Below are 23452 nucleotides of genomic sequence, written 5' to 3' on the forward strand. Positions count from 1 at the left end.
ACCTTTGACACTGTCTCCCATAGCATACTCCTGGAAAAGCTGGCAGCCCATGGCTTGGAGAGGGCGACTCTCTGCTGGGTTAAGAACTGGCTGGAGGGCTGGACCCAGAGAGTGGTGGAGAACGGTGCTGCAGCGGTGCAGTTGGCAGCCAGTCACTAGTGGTGTCCCCCGGGGATCAGTGTTGGGCCCAGTTCTACTTTACTGATGATCTGGATGAGGGGATTGAGTGTACCATTAGCAAATTTGCAGATGACACCAAGTTGGGGGGGAGTGTTGATTTGCCAGAAGGCAGGAGGGCTCTGCAGAGGGACCTGGACAAGCTGGAGAGAGAGTCTCATTCCAACAGGATGAGGTTCAACAAGGCCAAGTGCCGGGTCCTGCACTTCGGCCACAACAACCCCATGCAGTGCTACAGGCTGGGGACAGAGTGGCTGGAGAGCAACCAGACAGAGAGGGACCTGGGAATTTGGATTTACAGGAAGCTGAACATGAGCCAGCAGTGTGCCCAGGTGGCCAAGAAGGCCAAGGGCATCCTGGCCTGGATCAGGAACAGTGTCACCAGCAGGACTAGGGAAGTGATTCTTCCCCTGTACTCAGTGCTGGTGAGGCCACACCTGGAGTACTGTGTCCAGTTCTGGGCCCCTCAGTTCAGGAAGGATATTGAGGTGCTGGAGCAGGTCCAGAGAAGAGCAACAAGGCTGGTGAAGGGACTGGAGCACAAGTCCTGTGAGGAGAGGCTGAGGGAACTGGGGTTGTTTAGCCTGGAGAAGAGGAGGCTCAAGGGAGACCTCATCACTCTCTACAACTCCCTGAAAGGAGCTTGTAGCCAAGCAGGCATCGGTCTCTTCTCCCAGGCAACCAGCAGTAGGACAAGAGGGCATGGTCTTAAGCTGTGCCAGGGGAGGTTTAGGTTGGATATTAGGAAGAAATTTTTTACAGAGAGAGTAATTGGAAAGGGCTGCTCGGGGAGGTGGTGGAATCACTGTCCCTGGAGGTTTTTAAGATGAGACTGGATGTGGCACTTAGTGCCATGGTCTAGTAACCACGGCAGTGTTGGATCAAGGGTTGGACTTGATGATCTCGGAGGTTTTTTCCAAGCTGGCTGATTCTATGATTCTATTCTATGATTCTCCAAACATTCACTGTGACCGGGGCCTTCCCAGCTGAAGTGTGATCTGGATGATGATAAATACTTAGGGTAACTGGCGATGTATCTCTCTCTTAATCATTATACGACTTAATGATTAGATGCATTGCTAAGTGCATCCTTTCATACACCACTGTTTCTTTTGTAATTCTTTACTATTTTGCACTATAGTAAATTTATATACTTATTTGTTAAAATTGGTGTCTGTATTCCTTAAATCCATCCTCATTACCGGGCAGGGTGGGGAGGAGGGAGGGGGTGCAAAACAGATTGGTAAAACAAAAATGAAATGGAAAGGTAGGTGGAGAGTGAGATAATAACATTTGTTAGTATTACAAACTTATTCAGGGCAAGAAGGATGAGGACCAGCTGAAAAAAGTTGTAGAACACAATACTTGGTAATAAAAAACCAGTGACATTAAATGTAAATAAATGTTAAGTGATGTTCGTGGGGAAAAATAACTTCAGCTTTAACTATATATAAATCCTAACCAAACATACACAACCTCTCACTCAGGAATGAAATCTTCAAGTTATAAATAGTGGATAACTGTAGAGAAACAGTTCTATGAAAATGTCAGCTCAAAACAGAAAATATCATTACACCTCTCTGTAACTCCACAGTGTGCCCTCATCTTGAACACTGTATATACTTCTGGTTCACTTTTCTCTACTCCCTCCCCAGTCAGAAAGATACAGAGAAGACAACCAGGATGATCAAAAGCATGAAACAGTTTCAATAGAATTCTAAATTAAACATCTTAAGACTCTTCAGGTTAGAAAAAAAAAAAAAGAAAAGTGAAGAGGAATGTAACAGCAGTTTATAAAATTGTCAAGGTTATGAAGGAGTTGAAGAATTGTGTACTGCCTCTTCTAGTGAGAAAAAGCTATCAGATGAAATTTGAATATGGTAAGTTCAAAACAACAACAAAAAATCCTCTTCATGTAATTAAGTTATTACAGGACATTTGTCGTATTAAAAGTTGATAAACATTTGAAAAAGAACTGGAAGAAAACTGAAAAAAGCGACTGAATAGCTTTTGACTGGTTCTGAACTGCAAATATGTGTGGCCTGGAAGAGTAGACTTAGGAAGTATAACTTAATAACTTTCTCTGCAACTTTGCAGAGAAATACTTGTGAGATATGGTTGATGAAACACTCAACATGAGCTGGCAGTGTGCACTGGGGAGCATGGCCAGCAGGTCAAAGGAGGTGATTCTCCCACTCTACTATTCCAGACCACACCTGGAATACCGCATACAATTCTGGTGTCCACAACATAAGAAGGACATGCAATTGTTGGAACAAGTCCAGAGTAAGGCCATGAAGTTGATAAGAGGACTGGAGCACCTCTTCTATGAAGACAGGCTGAGAAAATTGAGGTTGTTCATCCTGGAGAAGAGAACGTTGTGTAGAGACCTCATGGCAACCTTCTGGTATCTGAAGGGGGCCTACAGGGAAGCCAAAGAGGGACTCTTCATCAGGAACTGTAGTGACAGGACAAGGAGTAATGGGTACAAATTGAAAGAGGAGAAATTTAGGTTAGATACTAGGAAGAAGTTTCTTTACTGTGAGGGTGGTTAGACACAGGAACAGGTTGCCCAGGAAGGTTGCGGGTTCCCCAACACAGTCAGTGTTCAAAGCCAGTTTGGATAAGACCTTGAGCAACCTGGTCAAGTGAGAAGCGTCACTGCATATGGCAGGGAGGTTGGGACTAAATTTTTAAGGTCCATATCAACCCTTAGCATTCTATTATTCTATGAAATATAATTGTTCTTGTGTAGGCATCTTCTCCTAGCTAACGTTTGATGATCAAACAAGTGTTTGATCTTGTCCTGCCATTTTTCCTAGGCCTTCTGCAGAGCTGGGTTACAACATGCCTGCATGCATTAAAGGAGATATAAAAGAGACAAGATAATGAGGTACATTGAACATGGTCTCACCTGGTACAGAGATGAATGGTCTATTATGTTCTCTACTTGTTTTATAAATTTAATTAAATAAACATTCCTTCCCTTATGTATCTCTCTAAACAGAATTAATAAGTGTTTAATTCTGCTTCATGTTGTATTTGGTATAGTTTTCATTCTAGAAAAGTTTATTTAATTTATTAAGATATGCAAAAGTACCTCAATTTTCATGTTATGGATGGAGCACAGGATATTGTTATTGTAGACAAAAAGAATAGTGACATTTTGAGTTTGAGGTATTCATTGCAATATTTCTATTAATAATTAGTTGGTTTTGTACTAAGATCTGGCTTAAGACTGGTTATGTTTGAGGAGGCACAGATTTCTAAGCGTTTCAAGGAGTCTATTAGCCCCCCAAATTAGAATTCAATAATAAAGTGAAACGTGATATATGGGCTACACCTATACAGACAAACTGATCATCCTTTGTTTTGCTTGAGGGTCAAGTTTGTCTGATTAACATCTTTCCATATACATTAAGTTCCAACCTGAGCTAAAAGTACTTTTGACAGAGAAGCCCAGGCAGGAATGAAGTAGAAATTTATGCAAGGCTCAACACCTGACCTTCCATAAGGACATGGAAGCAGTCTGCCCAAGTGTCTTCTGGCTGTGGACCACAGGGCATTTTTCTACTGTTGATCAGAAAGAGAAGGCCATCCCTGAGACCCTTTCCTTTCTGCCCTGATTTGTTCTGTGAGCAGTGACAAAGCAAGGAGCTTAAAGTCAACAGACACCATCAGATAGTTTGTCCTGGACAGCTTCCTAGCAGCACTCTATCTTCCACAACTGATATCTGTTACCCAGCATATATATCACATGGTACGCAAATGAATTAATCTTCAGAGCATTCCTATGCTGTAGGTAAATTTTGCTCTTAAATAAAAATAAACCAAAGAATGAGCCAATTCATCAAAAGACAGGAGACAGGCAGCAACAGGAAGGCTTCTGAAATTGCCTGGCGGCTGGGCTCACAATTCAGGAATTCTTTTCATTCCTGGTGTTGCGTAGAGGTCATCTTGCTCTTTGATGTAGCCTAGAAAATGAAATGAGCTATTAAAGTCTGGGTACATTTCCCCATTAGATTAGAAACATTTACAAGCCCAGCATTGCACATAAAACATAGATAACACTTCTCATGCCAAAACCATAACCAGACTTTGTTTCTTGTTCATTTTGGATAGTGTGACCTGTGGTCTCTCTTTCTCTATTTCACTTGTGGTTTACTGCATTGTGTAATTGTTACATCCACTTAAAGGTAAGCCAAAGTAAAAGTATATTTTGTTGGAGGTGAGATGTAAACAAATGTTTGATCTTGTCCTGCCATTTTTCTTAAGCCTTCTGCAGAGCTGGGTTACAACATGCCTGTATGCATTAAAGGAGATATATTTTAGAAACCAGATTGTATTGTTCATAAACACTTCAAGGTACCTGCAAACCTAGGTTAAGAACTATCATGTCTCAGGAACTGACTAAATAGGTAGTTATTGTATACACTCATTGAGTTCTTTACAATAGAACTGTGTTCAAGAGCAAATGGACATATATGAATATTTATTTACAATGTCAATTTTCACCACTACTTCCACATTCTAGCTTAAAAGTAATCACTTAAACAAAGACAGCAAGGAATTCTTACAAACCTTGCTGCTCTATATCTAAAATCTAAACACCAAAATATAAATTATTGAATACTGTTTTATAAGAACTTAAGCATTTTTTCCCTGTATTTTTACTTTAAACAGATGCTGTAGATATAGATGTAGTCTTTTTGCATTTATATAGGGCTGGTGTTATTAAGAATACCCACATGAGAGAAGGTTACAAAGATGATCCTTGTAAGAAGGTGAATCAGATGGCATATACTGTAATATAGGGTACTTCTTGCTGTAGCTGATTGACACATTTAGAAAAGCTGATACTTTGATGAGAAGATCAACTGTACAATATTCTCGCAGAATCTTCTCCAGAGTCTCAATGCAAACTAACATAAGGATGCAACGTCTGTGTCAAGAGAAATAAACACACACTAAACCAGACATTTATTTTCCTTAAACTAAACTCTGAAAGCATATGCAACAAAATGCTAGGAAAAGGTAGAAATGCCAACTTTACAGCAACAGTCACATTTCAGATAAAGAAAAGCTTTTATATGAAGTTGTATCCACAGTCCCTGGCATAAAATATAAATAGTTCCAGCTATAGCACTTTATAACTGAGAAGGAAGCATTCCTAGGAGCAAATAATTTGATTTAAAAAATTCTACTGTTCAACAAGCATTTAGTATTTGTAATTAAAAATGCATATCCATCAGCTAATATGTCGGAACACCGGTAAAATATGTTTGATGATTTTATTCAGGTGCATGGTCAGAGCTTAGCATGAAGACTGTCATATAAAATTGCAAAGGACTAATGTTGAGCTCATATACTGAGTCATTATTTTATCTTATTTTTAATAACTTGATCGACCTATGCTATTCCTGTTTTTCATGTGAGGAGAACTCTAGCTAAATGTTCTATTTGTTAATTCTCTTTTCTTAAAATAGTCTGGGAGGAACTGAATGGTATTGTTCTTCCCCTCACTGCATGCTGGAGGTCAGGGATTTCTGTTTTGTACAAGGCACCTTTGCTTTACTCTGCCTCACCTCTCTACAATGTCCAGAAGAGATGGCAAGCTGCTTTTGATCATGTGAACCTTACTACGTTCAATGGGAAAACAGAGCTGGTTGTGGTTAGATGTGGCATCAAGTTGTCATTTAGAAAAGAGTTCCCAACTAATGGATAAAGTATTTTTAAGCATGCTGGAATGGTTCCACAGCCAAGATGTTGTAAATGAATAGGACTTTCGTTATAAGCCTTGATCTCTTCCCTCCTTCCTCCCTTTCTACCTCCCCCCACCTCTTTGTAAGGATGAGTCAATATCCTTCTAATTGGGTGTCCTTTCTGGACTTTTTTTCCAGGCTTTAGGCATTAAGAAAGTTCAAATCCTTAAACACATAGCCCAAGTGACCAGAAACCATTTTTTTCTTTAACAGATTTATTGCTTCAAGAGGTTATTCATTTCAGAAGGTTTAAGTATTGTTATTGAATTTTTTGCTACACATAGAAAATGTAAAAGGAACTCAGTTGTGCTTCAGTGAAATGGCATTTATCATCCCAAGAATGAACAAGCTGATTTGTTATGTCCTTAACAAGAACCAGTCAACTTCTAAATAGTGTTGTGGGATTGTTCTCAAACCGTGGCCCAGTATGCTTTCACAGATAACTACCCTGGTATCTCAGTGGTAGCTCTGATTTTGTCATCACATCCTTTCTGACTGCCTAAGGAAAGCAAAAGTGCGTAAAGCCATCTCTGTCAATAATCAGACAGATGAGATGGGCCAAACTTGAATGCTGACAGTCTGGCAAGATTAAAAATCTGGTAATGGAGACTTCTAATGGAGACTCCTGACAAGGTCCTGGTGAAGATCACTGACAGGTGTGTTTACTGATTTTGCAAATTTTTGTCTTGAGAGTTTTAACAAATAATTTCTGCTTGGAATTCACTGGTACCTGCCTTCCCAGGATCTCAGGTGAATATAGGCTTCCTGGAAAGCAAATACTGCCATTCTTATTTAATAGATAATAAAAAGCAGGCAAGCAAAGATTAAGTGCTTTGTTTGTAGATATAGTGAAAGTTTGTGGTAGATTTTAGAAGAGAGTTGAGGTTTCCTGTGTTAAAAAAAAAAAAAAAGAAATTTATCTGGGACTCAAAATTTATATGCACTGAGACTACGTTCAATTTAAGGTTTGAGTGCTTTTTAGAGAACAAAAATTAAATCCCTCATAATATTAGAGTGAAATTTTATACATTCCTTTGTGAAGAACAGAATATAATGATTGAACTGTATAAGCCATTTATGTGTAGGGATAGTCTCTTATATGGACCATCTCTGATGTCTAGGGTAAAGAATCAGATTTGCTCTTTGCAAATTAGCATAAGATCTCTTGTGTGTAGATGTGAAGAAATTATTCCACACTTCTATTACTGAATTCTTGCACCTATCCCTGAAATATCTGGTGTTGCCTGCTCTCTGAGAGAGGCTGCTCTAGGAAAATCTATGGAGTGCTTCAACATGGCAGTTCCTCAGGTCTGCCCTCTCACCATGTGAGACCGCCTGTGTAATGGGAATTGTAGAGCATCTGTGAGCAAAGAGAAGTGAAAATCAGTGCCCTTCTGCAATGATGTGTTCCTTGGTCTTCCTACCTCCTTCTCCCCCTTCTGAAATTACCTAGGGAGAAGAAACTAGGCACTGAAATCAGACACATAGCAACTGTAAATAAAAGTACTCTTTTGCTGTTCAGTAGTGTCCATCTCTTACCTTTGCCAGAATGCTACTAAAAAACACTATTAAATATATTCACCAATTCAGATTTCCTTCCTGTTACCTCTGTGAATCATTACTAGTGGATATGAAATGAGAATGTCAGAAAATTGAAGACAGAAAACTGTTGGGGTAAATGAGACCTTCAATTCTTTTTCTCTGTAATGGTCAGTGAAAAGGACAAACATGCTATATTTCTTTTCTGACTAACAGTCAAGGAAGTGCTAGCTTTCCAGTGGAAGCTAAGTTATCCGTTTCCTGTGTAGTCTTCTCGGACAGATCCTCCAAACCTGTCCAGCTCTTCAGCATCTTCCTTCAAATTTCCTTCCTCATTTCTATTAAATGAAAGGAAGGTTGAATTTTATGCAGATTTAGACCAATGCATATGAGTTTAGAGGAAGGGCAAAGAGGAGAATGATGATCAGAAATGTCACCAGGCGTGTACAGATTGGTTTCCCCAGTTCTGGAAGTCAGTAGATTACAGACTAATATTCTTGGGTTTAAAAAAAAAAAGAGTTCCCCAAACTCTCAACTTGAACTTCCTCTCCAAGCTCTTAGGAGGGTTTTCCACCAGAATCTCCCTTCTAATTCTGCAGTGGCATTTTTCTAAGATGTCACTCCTTACTTCATCTATATCTTTGGAGGTAAAAATTAAATAGGCTTGTTCCCAAAAACTGGAGAATTGTAACCACTCTGGACTTGATTCCAACATGTGCTAACAGGTCAGTTTCACAGATGATAATTGTTAACCTTTTACAGTAGCAATATGAAAATGAGTCATAAATCCTAACTCAAATGACATATGTTCATATTGCAGTCTCAGCCCTCAGTTTCTATACAGGTAATTCCCTCACACAATTATTTGTCCTTAGCCCTGCTCTTAGGGAGAGGAACACATTCCTTCTGAATTCTATATAAATTTTACCTATGCCTGCCCTTCATGGGACATGAGCAGGGGCTCTCAACTGCTTTCAAACCTTCATTTATCCAGAAAAAACTGTCTTTTTAATGTTGTTTGTTAAATGTGTTTCTCTTACTGGCTGATGGGAAAAACAGTCATGTGGCTGGAATATTCCAGCAATAAATAGTTCTTGTGATTATCAAATGCCTTGGACCCATTTCAGCATTTAATCACCCTCAAAAGCCATAAATTGCCTCATATACTCCTTTACTATGAACATTGTCTCTTAATCAAACTGGACTAATAAGTTTAAAAGACATTATCCACTTATATGTGAATTTTGGTAGGTTATGAGAATAATGAGCCAGATGTACAGGAGATGTAAAGAGCAATATAAGTTGCAAGTTCATCACTTAGAGCTTATACAACCCGAGAAGGGTAGAAATATGTGATATTAGCAGAGAAAGCAAACAACGCATTCCTGGTCATTTACAGTCAACATGAAAATGTTTACATCTAGTCCTTAGCAGTGTCAAAGACAAGCTTAGACCTGTTGACAGGAGTAGGTTTCAGTACGGTCTGATACTCGGTACTGCCTATATTTTTACTTGGAAAGGTCTTTGTGTCCCAACCCAGAGATAAAACTTTGCTCCAGAAACCCTTCTTGTATTGACTTTATAGAATTGTGAAAGAGATTGCTTAAAAGGGAATTGCCGTCATTGTCACTTCTGAAGTTTAAATTTATGTATCAATTTTTATTATATGTTATTTATCCATACTTAAAGCAAATAGTCCAAATAATTGTTTTTTTTTTTCTATTCAGGTGCTGTAAGCATTCTTACTGATAGCTGTCTATAAAAGTCTACTGTACACACACCTTACCACTGTTTATTAACTGCATTAGAAATTAAAGTTTTTAACTGGTTCAACTACATGGTCTATCACAAAGTGTGACATAAGCAAACCTCATCTGTGCACAGTAGCATGGAGTGTGTGTTTGTGTGTTGAATCATAAAGTTGTAATGAAAATATTTTATGGTAAGATCTTCTCAGTCCCAGCTCAAGAGCTTCAGATCCGTGACCTATGATATAGGCTCTGCTAAGCTAAATATAACACTGACTTGGTTTGGTAGTGTGTGTACTTGCAAATGGAAATTAAACATCTAGATTTTGCTAGGGGATTGTAGGTATAGCCTGTGTTTTGCAAAGATAAGTGAGGTATCATAAGCTGAACAAGTGTAAATCTTCTGATTTTGCACAGAGTATAGCATAGGTGACAAGAGTGCAACTTTTCCAGTTTTAATAGAGACACGTCCCCTGTAATTGATCTAGTTATACAATCAATCTCCCAAATTGCACATGGCACGCAGAAAACTGATTCTTTCCCAATGGTGATATTTTATGAGATTGGCTGTGGATTTATAAGCAGGCAGAATATTTTAAAATGTAACCAAAATCCAAAGACAGAAAGACTTAAGCAGAAAGAACCTAGTAATAAATTAATGAAATTAAACATTCTTTATACATGAAAAAATAAGTTTTAGTATTGATTAAGGCAGTGAGAAGCACAATTCTATCCCATTGCTACCATATTATTGTCACTTCAACCTGAACTTGCAATTTTCACAAGTTTCAGCATTAATCTTTGAAACTGTCATCTGTTATGCTTAATGAAATTAAGTGACAATTGTATTTCTTTTATTACATTAGTATAATTAGAGTTTTTAGAAATGCACTTTAGGGTTAAAATAAATCATAAAACTTCATTAATTATAAGAAGTCCATCTTGCTGGTTTTTTTACTAAAATATTTTAGGTTTGTGTTACTGTTACTTTGTCTCTGTTAATAAATATTGATTAGGATTAAATACTTTATAACATATCTTTTTCCATTCATGAGTTCTGGGCATCCACCTTCACAAATGAGGATAAATGTATAATCTCATGGTCTAGTGTAGCATATCCTTTACGCATGCACACTGTGAGTGTAGTTAACTACGGATGTCTAGACAGATACTTAGACAGACATTAATGGATATGTATAGAAATCTGTTGTGTATTTCTTAAACACTAGCTTTGTTTTACCAAATTCCCAAATTGTATATTTCCCTGCAAAGTGCAGAGCAAATTAATGTAACAGTTTACAGATTGATGTATCCATGGGTCAAGATTTTAATTTTGTTTGCATCAATGTGAGGCCTAAGTCGTTCAATTGTTCCCAAGTTCACTCATTTGAGAAAACGAGATAAAATACTTTCTGCTTTATTTTAAAAAGTAATAATACAACTGAAAGTATTTTAAAACTAATAGTTGGTATGGTGACTATCCTTGAAATGGCATTGGTAATTTCCTCTTGTGTCTTTCTAGCTATTTCAGCAACTCTATAGGACGAGGAAGGGAACTGAGCAAAAGCCAAGTGCTCCTTAGCTTTTCTTTCTCTTTCTAGGGAAAATCCCCATCCTAACAGTGTAGTCACAGAATTAGATCAAACCTGGACCCAAGATTTGTATTCATTTCATTTAGCAAAGTAAGAAACTGAGGCAGATGACTATTTTTCCTTCATTCCTTGTTTTAGACAAATGAAGTGTCTCTTTCCATTTTTACTTGCATGGGTTGCAAGACAGCTTGTCTGTCAATGTAGACAAACAGTAACTTTTTGATCCAAATGAAGTTTTGTAATCATGTTATTTTGTAACATTATTTTTTAATTTTAGTTCTGTTCAATGTTGAGAATTGTATGTTCCTGGCTGGTAAAAGCCCCATTATTTTAGGCAAGTATACAAAAAAATAAAATCATGATAGCTAAAAATACTAGTAGAAATGACTGAGGTTTATTTTTATGTTAGTTTTTCCTATGACTTACATTTTACATGAACTATCTGAATGAGCACTTGATGATAAGACTTTAGTCCAGTCATTTATATGGATGCCAAAATGAAAAGCTAGGAGGATATATTCAGGCAATGAAAGAAAATATTGATTATGAGATAGAACAAAGAGAGGAAAAAAAACAACCTCATGAAATACTTCAAGAAAACTATAATTCCCAGAATTACTGTGGTACTGGTTACTTTTTTCCAGTTGTAAAGATATGAGTGAGAAATAACTGTATAAGATGGCACAGTTGTGAGTGAGAAGCACGAGAAAATAAATTCTGATTCTATGTGTAGCAATGACTTTTTATCAAAGATTTGTCAAAGGTTGTGCATTCAGTATTATGGACTCATAATATGCAAATGCATTCAGCTGTTAATACACATTCACAGAATACATGTTAGTGATTCCAAAGGAGCTGTTACAATATGTGCTCTGAATATGTATTAGGAATAATACACAATATGTAAGTAAGAGTATTATGAAAATATAAGATAGAATGCACAATGTTTTTAATACTCATTCATAGTGTACTCCCTGGCAGCTCATAAGGAGCAACCGTACTCTGTATTATGAATTCATATTAAAGATGCACAAAATTAACTAAATTTTTATAGATCTCAGGATGTGTTATCATGATTTCACAAGCAATATATCACAGTCTTCTGTTCCACTGCATTATTGATTCTATTTGTAAAACATGCTTGGTTTAGTATTTATAATTTTAAAATTTTTGGGAAGGATTCACTAGGTATTCTTTTCACATGGAAATATTTTTGGTTTTTTGTAGAATTCTAGATATGGTATTTTCCTAAACATCATTTGATATTGGTGATTAGTTTGATACTTCTGAGAAAAGGTAATGTAAATTTCATGAATACTCACAATTGTAAGGAATTTGCAGAAGCAAAAGGAGCCTTGTTACCCTGAAAAACATCAGAAATATTTGGCTAAATTTTTTTTTGTATGCTATAAATACAGCCTCTAGGATTATTAGGACTTAATGTTTCAGGTAAATTCATTACATGATTATAAATTTACTAAGTCTCTACATAGCTCACATTACAATATTCTGTGTTCAGCTAGCTTTTTAATCAATATTCCCTTAAAATTCCTGCCCAGTTAGCTCAAAAGATGCTGTTGTCCATTGCTTGCCTTTGCTGAGATGTTCTTTAATGTGAAGACAAGTTCCAAATAATCTTGAGTGCATTAAAAAATCAGTACTGAGTTTGAAACATTATTTTTTGCTGAATGTTAAGTTTCTTCTGAAATCCTAAAAAAGTTTTTTATTAATGAAGCAACAATATTAACTGCAAAGTGAAACACTGAATAACTGAAGGAATATATGCAAATAAATTAACTGTTGCAATCCAGTACACTTAGTTGTAATTGAATACTGAATACTTCTTCTTGACTTATTTGTAGGAAGGTAATGAATTACTAGTTGACACTTTGTTATGATGAAACGTCATTGTGCATGCCTGAATATATGATCTGTTATTTTTCATGGGGTCTATTACCTGCTTGAGTGAGCTACTTGTTTGAGCTTGCTAAGTAATAGCTGAAACTACCATAAGCCATGTCATGTGATGTGTTTCACCCTAAGCAGGACAAAGCTTGTCGAGCTGAATTGGTCTTCATGCAACTCCTAGGACTTCACTGGAGTTACATCAAAAATAATTAACCTCAGAGATTTGTTTTACTTAATCATTTATCAATTTCAATGAAATCTTTGCCACCTGTTTTTTTTACAGAAACAAAATATTTCTTACACTATTATACTTACTATAAACAGAAAAATAAAATGGAGAAAAATCCCTTTTCCTATTTTAAATTCATGTTTACACTGAGTTTAACTCACAATTGACAGCTTGAGCCAGCACAAAGCAGTCATTAAGCCTCATATTCCCTTTCTCCCCACTATAGAGTCCATCCTGTGGCAGGAAAACATCAAACCTGAAAAAGTATCATTTATGGTAGAAAACCCTCTTGCTCCCAGGTCAATATACAGCATTACTGGAACAAGTTGCTTCTCCAAAAGAGAATGCATTTCTTTATTCCATTTCTGGTTATGGAAGGAGTTAAGTCAGCATGTCTCTAGTTTCATTTTAGATATTCAACTATTTATTTGCTTCTATGGTTGTGCACTTTGGAGGTGCATTTTTCCTTGACCTAGAAGGGGTTGATTGCCCTGTTAGGACCAGCTGGTGTCTTAGTCACTGTCAATCCCACAGCACTTTATGCTTTATGAAGTACAAATCCTCATCTAGAACACAGCTGCAATCAACTCTGCTCTGGCACCCGAGAATTTATGTCTTTAAACAGGATGTTTTGCAGAAGGGTAGTATACAAGCTGGGCCCTGAACACCAGGCACCAAAGGTACTCCAAAGCAGGCACTTTTTTTCTTTTACTGTGCTTTTATGCATATACTGCACATATTTCTGCTTTTGATCTAAATTAAAAGAAAAAAAATAATTTGTAAGCTTCACTTGTATATCTTTTTATTCACTTGTTATTTTACAATATAATTTGGTTTTAACTCCACGTTTTTTATTTAGCCCTTTTAACTAAAGCAGTCCTCCCATTTCAGAATTTCTGCACTATCAAATATTTAGGACAGAGATCTTGCCATGATCCTAATACTGAAAAGAACAATGAAGTTTAGAATAATACAGATATGTTAAAAATACATATTGCAAAGTTGAAAGTCATATTCTCAGACATAGCAGAAGGCTAATTTAAATTCAATAACATTATTGTCCATTTTTCAGAACTATTTAAGTGATCTAGAGTGTTAAGATGGATGTAAAATGTTTTCAGCTTCCTCTGTTCCTGCTGACAGAAGGAAATCAGCATCAGTTAAAGAGTAGCCTTAGGGAGAAAAGAGTAATGTCAAGATAGGGAGAAAGTTTGGATACCTAGACCTGCATTGATCCCTAATTAATAGCTATTGATCATATTTTTTATTGGAAGAGTTATGCATTGTTGAGATGAGCATCTCTGCTATCCACAACTTCCTCCAAAACAAACTATCTGATACCCAAAAAAGCACAAAGACTAGAAGTCTGCCTTGGAAAACTCAAGCTAGAAATATAGCTCCAGATTTTAATAATGTAAGTAAACTTTGCATCAGTTAATTTTGTGATGTTGTGGGTTACTTTAAACAAACAACTTTTGTCTTTCTAAAACACTTTTTTTGTTCAGTGACAAGTCTATTTTGATTGGAGGTAATATCTATTGCACGGTTTGTGTAGGAACTCAGGCTAGGAAATGGTGATAAACAATTTTGTCCTGAAGACATATGACTATATTCTACATTTTGTGCGCTTCTAATAGAGATGTGTTTTCATTTATTTTTAACAGAGAAAAAAAAAATTGGAGGGTTTTTTGTTGGTGGTGGTGGCATGGTTTTATTGTGAGGTGTTTGTTTTTTGGTTTTGGGGGGGGGGGTTTGGACATTTTTACCTGCCTACAAACTGTACTTATTTTCCATCTAGAAACCTTTTGAGTTTCTCTTCACATCCACTCCAAAATCTGCCATTACTTGCCTATAAGACCTGAATTTTATGGTCTAGCAATGGAAGACTATATTGGAATACTTATGTGCAACAGCCTATAATTCAGTTGCTATAATAAAATACAGCATATCTCATATTTGTAGCTGACTTGAAAGACTGCTGGTGTTAATATCTGAAATGCTCACTTTCTGACAATTTTCAATAACATTTTAGAATTATACGTATTACACAGGAAAGTAACACAACAATTATTTTAGATTAGCTGAGTGTTTGTTAGAAGTATGTTGTACTGTCAGGAAGTGCTTATGCCAATGAGCTTTGCCCATCTGTGATATCTTATTAACAGTGACCGCACTGGACCCATCTTTTTAGAATTATCACAGTCTCTAGTATGTAATATATCATGTATTGTGCAATATTTTTATTGTGCTATTTCAGTGAATTGAGCTTTTTTGTGTATTGAATTCTCTTACCTTTTCTTAATCTGATTTTGTTTAGGATTATCTCCCACTACATCAGCTGCAATGTCTACTGGAGATCCTGTTAATTCATCTAGTTGCTGTAAATTCTACAATTGAACCTTGGGAGGATGAGCTCATCCAGTGATCTTTTAAATGATAAACTGAAAGTCATGGAGTTTACCATATGGTTTCATAGATAAGGTTAAAAAAACCCAAATCGCCAACCCTGCACAGTATCATCTTTTCACAGGCATTTATTATCCAATGAAATATTTTGAAGGCAGGGTGTGGCTGGCTAAATTACTGCTCCTCCCACTGCTCTCTGCTATGTTTCCAGTTTCAGAGGGAAAAACACAAGCTTGTATGTCGAGAGTGAGTCATAACCTCTCTTCTGCTACTGACTCACTTGGGAGTTTGAGGTAAGTCATTCTACCTTGTGTCTCAATTGCTCTGCCCTCAGGACAGCAAGGAGAGGACTATGGAAAGTTATGCAATGTTTTCACAGATGAGAAGTGTAGATATTGAAACCAATATTATTATTATTCCACAGTGCAATAATAACTTCATATGCCCCCAAATGGATTTTTTTACACAGCTTATTTCCTACAAAAAACATTCCTTTTCCCCCCATTTTGTTATATAAAAATTTAAAGAATGACTTAGGTTACTGAAATGCTTTAAAATTATAGTATTTCTTAGAGGAAAGTGTATGCACCTTTTGTCACAGTGTTCTCTTTTGCACCAACAATGTCAATAATAGTGCTATACAATGTGCAAAATTACCAATGACTTCTGAAGTCTGAGTTGGCCCTGAAGAGTGTGGAGTTACACGCAACACTGGCTTCTAGTCAGGTATTTACACGCTGTCGTGGTTGTTTTGCAAACATGGCAGGGAAATGCTAAATTTTAAAAAGTGAACTTTTAATACCTGAGCATATTCCTTAGCATACGTGATATCAGAATAAATATCCACCAGTTCTAATCTCATATGTTAGGATGCAGATAGTCTATAACTTGGCTGTCTTCCTACTTTTGTTTCCCAAAAAACATATCTATCTAAGTATCTCACGGTAATGAGATATATTAGTAAAGTGTATTTACTAAACCATAACAAAAAACCTGCTTGTAAATTTAAAGGAAAATACATTTTAAACATAGACAAGGTTTGATAGCTCAAGGTGACATACTGTGACAAGCAAGGCAAAGCATGTAGGTTGGGGACACCAGCACACACATGAGCGATAATTGCAGTACCCCACGGTGTGGGCAAGAACGGAGCATGAGGCTGATGATCACATCAGTCTGTGCCATGGGAAAGAAATGTATTTCCTATATGAAGAAAGTCCAGGTAACACTGCTTGGCAGATGACAGCACAGGAAGTAGTTTGCACTCTAGGGTTTTACTTTTGAAAACTGCTTGTTGTATTCTTCGTGTTCTTTAAGTATTTCTGTGTGCCCGCTGTGGAGTCCTTTTTATGTATATATGTGCATGTTACCAGACAGGGGAAGGTGAGGGGTGGAAGAGCAGGCGGGGGCCTGCGGCGCTCCACGTGCTGCTCCCCGCGCCGAGGCGCAACTGGTTGCGGGCGATCACAGCGCCGCGGCCAAGTCGGGAGCAGCGCTGCGCCGTGCGCCGTGCCCCGCGCCGCTACCAGTGCCGCACTGCAACCCCTGCCCGGGCGGGAAAGCCTCCCTTTCACAGTATCCTGTTTTTTTCCCTTCATGCCTATTTCTGCCTGATGGGTTTAGGTCTCTTGGGGGAATTTCCATGGCTGGAGGCCCGGCTGGGGGCAGCGAGGCGTCCCGCGGCCGGCCGGCCCCCCAGACCCGGCCCCCCGCAGCCCAGCCCAGCCCAGCCCGCGGGCCCGTCGCTGGCGGGCGGCAGGACTGCAGAGCCGCCGCCAGCCGGAGTGGGATGTTTCATTGTCCGGAAATGATGGAGAAGGAGTGACTGTGGCGGCGAGGGGACAGCGGGTGCGAGTGCCAGGCTGTGCGCGCCACTGGCTCGGGGGAAGGCCCGCGGGCGCGGGGCGGGAGAGGAGGCGGCAGCCGGGGCGGACGGCGCGGCGGTGGCAGCAGAGCGGGGAAGCCACGCGAAGGATCCCGCGGCCGGGGCGCGGGGGAGGGCCGGGCGGCGCGGCGGAGCGGGAGGAAATGCGGAGGTAGGGCGCGCCGCGCTGCCGGCCCGCTCCGCCGCGAAGGACGGGCCCCCCCGGGCACCCCCCGCGGCCGCCCGGCTCCGGGCCCGCGGCCGCTCCCGCCCCGCGGCCGCCGCCCCCTGGCCCCACGGGCGCTCGCCGCAGGGGGCGGGGGGCGCGCCCGCAGCCGCGCCGCGAAGTTGCCGCCGCTTCCTTGCTCCCCCTCCGCAGTCCCTCGCCCCGAGCCGTGAGTTTTCTGCATAAAATACGTTAACGAGCCTTTTCATTTGCTTGTTCCTTCAGGGTCGCGTGTTAGTTTTGTTGGAGAGGGGTGCAGGCTCTCTGTTATTCGACGCGAGAGCTGGCAGATGTCCCAAGTGAGAGAACCTCTTCCTCCGGGGCCTGGAGGGCCAACGCAAGCTCCAACTGAAAACAGCTCTTTGATCTCTCTCCCTCGAGGTAAGTTGCTTTAAAGTTTCTCTGTAATTGTTGCGCCTTTTATTTGAATGATACATTTACTGATTTGTTTTGAGAATTTTAACCCCTCTTTTCTTTCCCCTTCCCCTGCCCTCCGCTCTTTAGTGTGTCTCTGTAGCACTTTCACTTCACCTCTTTATTGTTTTAACCAGAAATTCCCATATATAAAGAAAAAAGAAGGTGCAGTGATCTCAGCACCAGTTTTCAGTACTTGAAAAACTGCAGTTGTTCAGAGGCAGATGCTGCTCCTTAAAAATCCCTTTCCTGTTTCTCAGCTTTGTGTTTATGTTTAGAAGCTCTTTGCTCTTTCCTGTAGAACTCTTCTTCCAGGTCTTGAAGTAAGTTAAGGAAGGTTGATCCAACAGCAGGAGTGTTGTTCAGGTTGGAGGTCACTTTGCTGTTTTTTTGTTGGATTACTCTGTGACGCTGCGGCTCAAGTCAGTTTCTGAGAATATAACCTGTTTCATTTCAGCTATTAAATAGATTGTTTAAAAGTACATTCATCTTAAAGAGAAATTCTTTAAGTTATGCCTTATTTGCATTTGCAGAAAATGTATTGGTACTCTGATCACCTTCATGTAGGGAAGTTTGACAAAGTGTATTGCAGGTTATCCTCAAAACTGGAAGTATATTTGCCTCTCAAGTCCTGGTCTGTGAAGATGAGGAGTTGTTTTTTTTAATTTGTTTACAGCTACAAACTTGTTTTCCATAATTCTACAGGAGTTTAAAAACTCTCCAAAGAACAGACAAATAAGCTTGTTGAAGAACTGTAACTTTCTTCATAACTGGTTAACTGGAGCAGAGCCTGGTAACACAGTTGTGCAACTGTGGATTAAGGATGTAGTCGTGTTTTTGTAACTTGGAAAATCGATAGCTATGTGAAATCAAAGCTGGAGACTCATTTGAGAAACCAGAAAGTATCCATAGCTAAGTAAAAAATGTTTTGGCAGGGAGACATAGCAAGTTGGCTTATGCTTATCTTATTGTTGGTTGTTTTTTTTTTGTCCTAGAGAATGACTCATAACTTCTAAACAGTAAAAAATAATAATAAAAAAGGATTAGATACAGAAGATCAACCATGCAGAACTGAACTGTTAGAATCATATTTTTGCCAGAACCATCAGTACCTGTGATATGTGTTTATTTTCAGTGTGTTGTTCTTATCTGTAACGTGATCAAGTGGCCACACTGGTTAAATTCTGCATATAGGCCATAGATCAAAGTTACTCAAGTTGTAAGTCAGTGTACTAACAAGCATGGAAAGTGGTCTCATTCTCACAGTGCCACTTTAAACTGAGTTTTTGCTATGAACTAAAATCTTATGTAAGATTTTCAATACATGCCCTTCTGTTTTTTTAATGAAAAGTAAGTAAACAAATACTGATCTGTTCACTGACAAGTTATGTGCAAAAAGTCTGAATGACACAGTTATAGCTGACAGCTTTCTTAGGGATCGGTAAGGTACAAACAAATAATGATTCAGATTTGCTCACTGGCCACACCTTTTAAGGCACATGCTCAATTTTAAAGCATGTACAATTCACATAAAGACAAGGTTGTTTTTTAAACAAAATTCAGCATTCAAATACATAATTTTTATTCTAATGAACTTAGATTTAAGGATAACTGTGGATATTTGTTGCTTTTTTCTAGCTTAAGTCTGTTGGGGAAATGGGGGTGGAAAGAGGAAGAGGTGAGTTCATAACATTTCCAGTCTATATTCCAGCATTTCTGTTGTCAGCTTTGCAGTGTGTGGTTACAGGGTAAGGTAGTTCAGATATTCCAGGGCTGAAGATCTAAGACTAAGTCTAAGACTTTCAACAACCCCTATCCTTTTACTTTACCCCCTGGACACCTGATATTGTGCTTTCTCTAGAATTTGATGATAATTTTAAAAGCTGTGGTTGAAATTCATATTATTTCTGGAAATGATTCCATATATTCACAGTGAGATACTTGAAATCTGTGTCCACCTAGAAGTACAGATTCCTTTATCAGAAGAAGGTGGCTTATGTTGTATGAATATTAAAGTATTAAGGGCATTCTAGTGGGAAGGAATTTTTGTTTTGTAACACCATACTTTAATGTGCTTTCTATATTTGTTAACTGGTATAGACACCTCATATCCTGAGAACAAACTTCTTCTCTTCTGTAGTTCTGTAAAGTATAGTCAAAAAATCCAGATATTCAGTGTTTCTTTTGCTTGCTATCATATGCATTCAGATGCTGAAGATTAATTGTATTTTTCCAGGAAAGGAAATGAAACTTCAATTGAATTTTGAATATTCAAAAATAGCTATCCCACAGCCTAATTGAAAATCAGACAAAAGTAATCAAGCTTAGGCAGATTGCGAGTATATTCATCAGGTCGTGGACGTGGTGAAAACTGTGGGTTTGAGACATAGTTTGGCCTACTGCATAGGTGTGGCATGCTCTGGCTTTCACAATTAAAAGAATTTTTGTGTGTTACTTTAACCAACATGCTCTCTCAATGTCTCCCCCATCACTCTTCTTCCTTGTTAGTTCATTTTTCAATGAATGCATAAATATTAGTGAGAGTATGGAACTTTGCCCCTTCATAATTAGTGTGCTGTGAGAGAGAGCAAATGGAATCAGTGTATTTTTTTGTGGCGATGTCAAAACTCAACTTCAGTCTTTAAACCATTATCTGTGTCAGTGGAGTCTGCTGCTCTAAGATACACACTACAGGATAAAAGGTTTAACCTAATTTCTGCAAACATGTTAGTTGTTGCTACATGCCTCCAAAAGTGTAGCTCTACTCATGCACCCTTGTTCAAGATCCTGGTCATGCCCTCTCTTCTTCTGTAGCTCATTGTCCTTGGAACCAAATAATGACTGCTTCTACCTGTATGATATAGTCAGCAAATAGTGTCGTATCTATGCTCAAACCGCTGCAGTTTGGCTGTGATCAGGTATTTTCTCAACTGGTACATACCAAAATAATGGTACTAAGGAAGGAATGTTACAATTAGTGACCATTGCACACTCTGTTCTAAGGAAAATGTTCAGTGTGTTAGAGGTTGTGGTGTGATTATTACCTGGACCGTGGGTAGACTTTTTAATTAAATCCTCTGCACTTGAATAAACCATGGAATATAAGAGAGAAATTCAGTGGACATAGAACTGCACTTAGAGAATCGGGCCACATTTTAGAAAAACTATAAAGTATTTGGAATGCTTTTACCTTTGCTTATTGTTTACTAACTGTAACCTAGAATAACAAATGAATAATATTTAGGTTTCTAAATTCAGAAAGAAAGTAAAAACAATAATAATAGTAATAATAAACAACTTATGAAATTGAGACTGATAATTGTACTTCAACTCTTTAGATGATGGAAATCCACTAGAATTTTTTATTTTAATGGGGGGTGGAGAGGAGGATGGAGATGTCTAGTAGAAATATTAAGGGTCAAGTTCTTTAAGTGACTTTTCTCTCTGGTGCAAATCATCTTGTGGTTGCTGGATACCAATGCAGCTCCAAGTTGGTGTCTGAAGAAACCATATTCACCAATACTTCCACTGAGAAAAAGTAAAAAGTACCCTTCTTCGAGAATGTGATTCAGATCTCTTTGTGTTTTCTATACTTAACTATTTTCATGATGGGGAGCACTAAAGGAACCTGCTGAGACTGGGTGACAAAAGACTTAATGCAGGGAAAGTTTGGATGTTCTTGAGGCAACAATGATTACTATCACCATAATTATTCCACTTTACCAGCAGTGTCTCAGTGTTATGAGTAATAGATTTTTATTTTAACCGTTAACCAATGTACTCAGATTGCTCAAACGTAGCAAATACTTCCTCTGTATTTGTGTTCCCACTTGCAATCTGACAAGAGTCAAGAGAATCTGTGTTAATTTGTTTCATTGCCGTGTGCCAGTACTGAGGCATTTATTGAATATTACTGACTAAAATATCTAAAACTTTGGTAAATAGGCGTCTGACTCTAGTTATAGTAGATATATATACTACTTCTGCTTTCAGTTTCACATGCATACTGTTCTAGTAAAGTGATTCATGCCCACATGGGTGTGATAGACTTTTACTTCATACAGTTGACTGTAAAGGTCTTGCATCAAATTTGAAATACTTTTTTTCCATCTCATAGGCTAATTTTATATCACAGTAATTCTTCTTAAATTCAACTCCAGGCCCTCAGAAGTTAGATTTCTCTTTGCTTTAAACTTTTTTCCCCTCTAATAAGTAACATCCAGCACTGATCGTGTTATCCTAGTGTTTTTATTTGGATCAGCAATGCAGTTTTGAAGTAAATCTGCTGTTCACGTCCGCTTTTGTTTATGTTGCAGAGTGATCCTAGGGAGTGACCTGGATTGAATTCCTTTTGCATAAAATAGTCTGAAAGATGCACTGTAGGAATGTGCCTAATACACTCTGACCACTAATAAACCTTGAGTTTTTGAGATTAATTCTGAGACCTAGTCCAAAGTAGAAAGTCCCTGGAACATGTATAATATAGAATGTGTCCTTAAGATTAACTTTCACTGTATAGGTCCAGTTTTACTGGCCCATGCTGTTGCTAATACAACCATAGCTACCAAGTATTGCTTAGCCCTTCCATGAGATTGTTTTTGTATGCATGTGAAACTTTGTTGGATGAATGACATAAATTTGTAACTGACAGCATAATTAGTGTGTTTATTTGTGGAAAAAAGTTTTCACTTATGTATTTATTTAATATTTCTAATAATGCAGAGTACCTATTTGCATATTGCTATTAAATTTTAAGTTATCATGACTGACTCAAATTTGGTCTAGGCTGTCAAATCTCTAGTACGTTTGTATAACGCTGCTGCTTCCTTTGAGAACGCACGCAGGATCACTCTCGAGGAGAAAAGACAACGCAGAAAGAACCGTGTCTTGCAGAATATACCACCTAAGGAGTCTTTCTGCTGTGCCTTTTGCAGTCGGACATGTCTGTCTCGTATTGGCCTTATTAGCCACCAGTGTGCTTGTAACAAATGTGTATAGAGCCTTTCCCAAATCTTCGTTCGTGAAGCCTGGCCATGAATGAATGTAGTTGCTCCATAGCTTGCACCTGGAAAATTCTGTGTAAGAGTTTTCCAAGAAGCTCAGTTAAATTGCTCTAATTTTGAGAGTCTAATTTTTTCAGTGGCATTTTTGAGGTCATTGAAATTGCAATGAGACATTTAAGTGAAAACTACTGAAATGAAATTAATCCAAATAAAGTGGGTTATGAGTTTTAAAACAATCAAACATCTAATTGGAGGCTTCTAGCTCCATAATTTATGGTTTATCAATATTAATTAGATGTTACAACCAGCCCTTAATGAAATTACATTGTTTCAGGCAAATCATGAACTGGAATAGGCATGCTGTTACAAGAACTGTTGAACTTAAAAGTTTTAGGCATTTCATGAAGTAGATGGTAAGTGTAACTGTTAATGGTTACACTGTGAAACCTGGTATTATCATGGTTCCTTTGTGTTATTTTTGCAAACAGTGGAATTTTCAGTAGGAAATAGCATCTCAGTGGTTCCTTGCCAATAAAGATATTAATGAACAAAGGAAGTGTTAGAAACTCGTCACATGCTCTTCA

General features: G+C 38.2%; 1 protein-coding gene and 1 long non-coding RNA gene across 2 annotated transcripts in view; one reads left to right on the forward strand and one right to left on the reverse strand.

Annotated features, from left to right (window-relative positions):
• Nucleotides 1–25: 25 nt before the first annotated feature.
• On the reverse strand, nt 26–15601 carry LOC127474593 (uncharacterized). The gene is made up of 5 exons (XR_007905907.1): nt 15248–15601; nt 12141–12181; nt 4926–5119; nt 3092–4151; nt 26–209 (listed from the first exon to the last, which is right to left on the reverse strand). It is a non-coding gene; the product is annotated as an uncharacterized LOC127474593 (long non-coding RNA).
• Nucleotides 15602–16514: 913 nt separating this feature from the next.
• Nucleotides 16515–23452, forward strand: part of MDFIC (MyoD family inhibitor domain containing) — a 52553-nt gene continuing 45615 nt past the window's right edge. The window contains 5 exon segments of the mRNA XM_051795980.1: nt 16515–16583; nt 16735–16899; nt 16985–17212; nt 17214–17397; nt 17677–17832. Of these exon segments, the coding sequence (XP_051651940.1) occupies nt 16515–16583; nt 16735–16899; nt 16985–17212; nt 17214–17397; nt 17677–17832 (802 nt within the window).

This window comes from Manacus candei, unplaced genomic scaffold (genome assembly GCF_025592945.1).
Source record: "Manacus candei isolate 608988 ecotype Guabito, Panama unplaced genomic scaffold, ASM2559294v1 h1tg000043l, whole genome shotgun sequence".
Lineage (NCBI taxonomy): Eukaryota > Metazoa > Chordata > Aves > Passeriformes > Pipridae > Manacus > Manacus candei.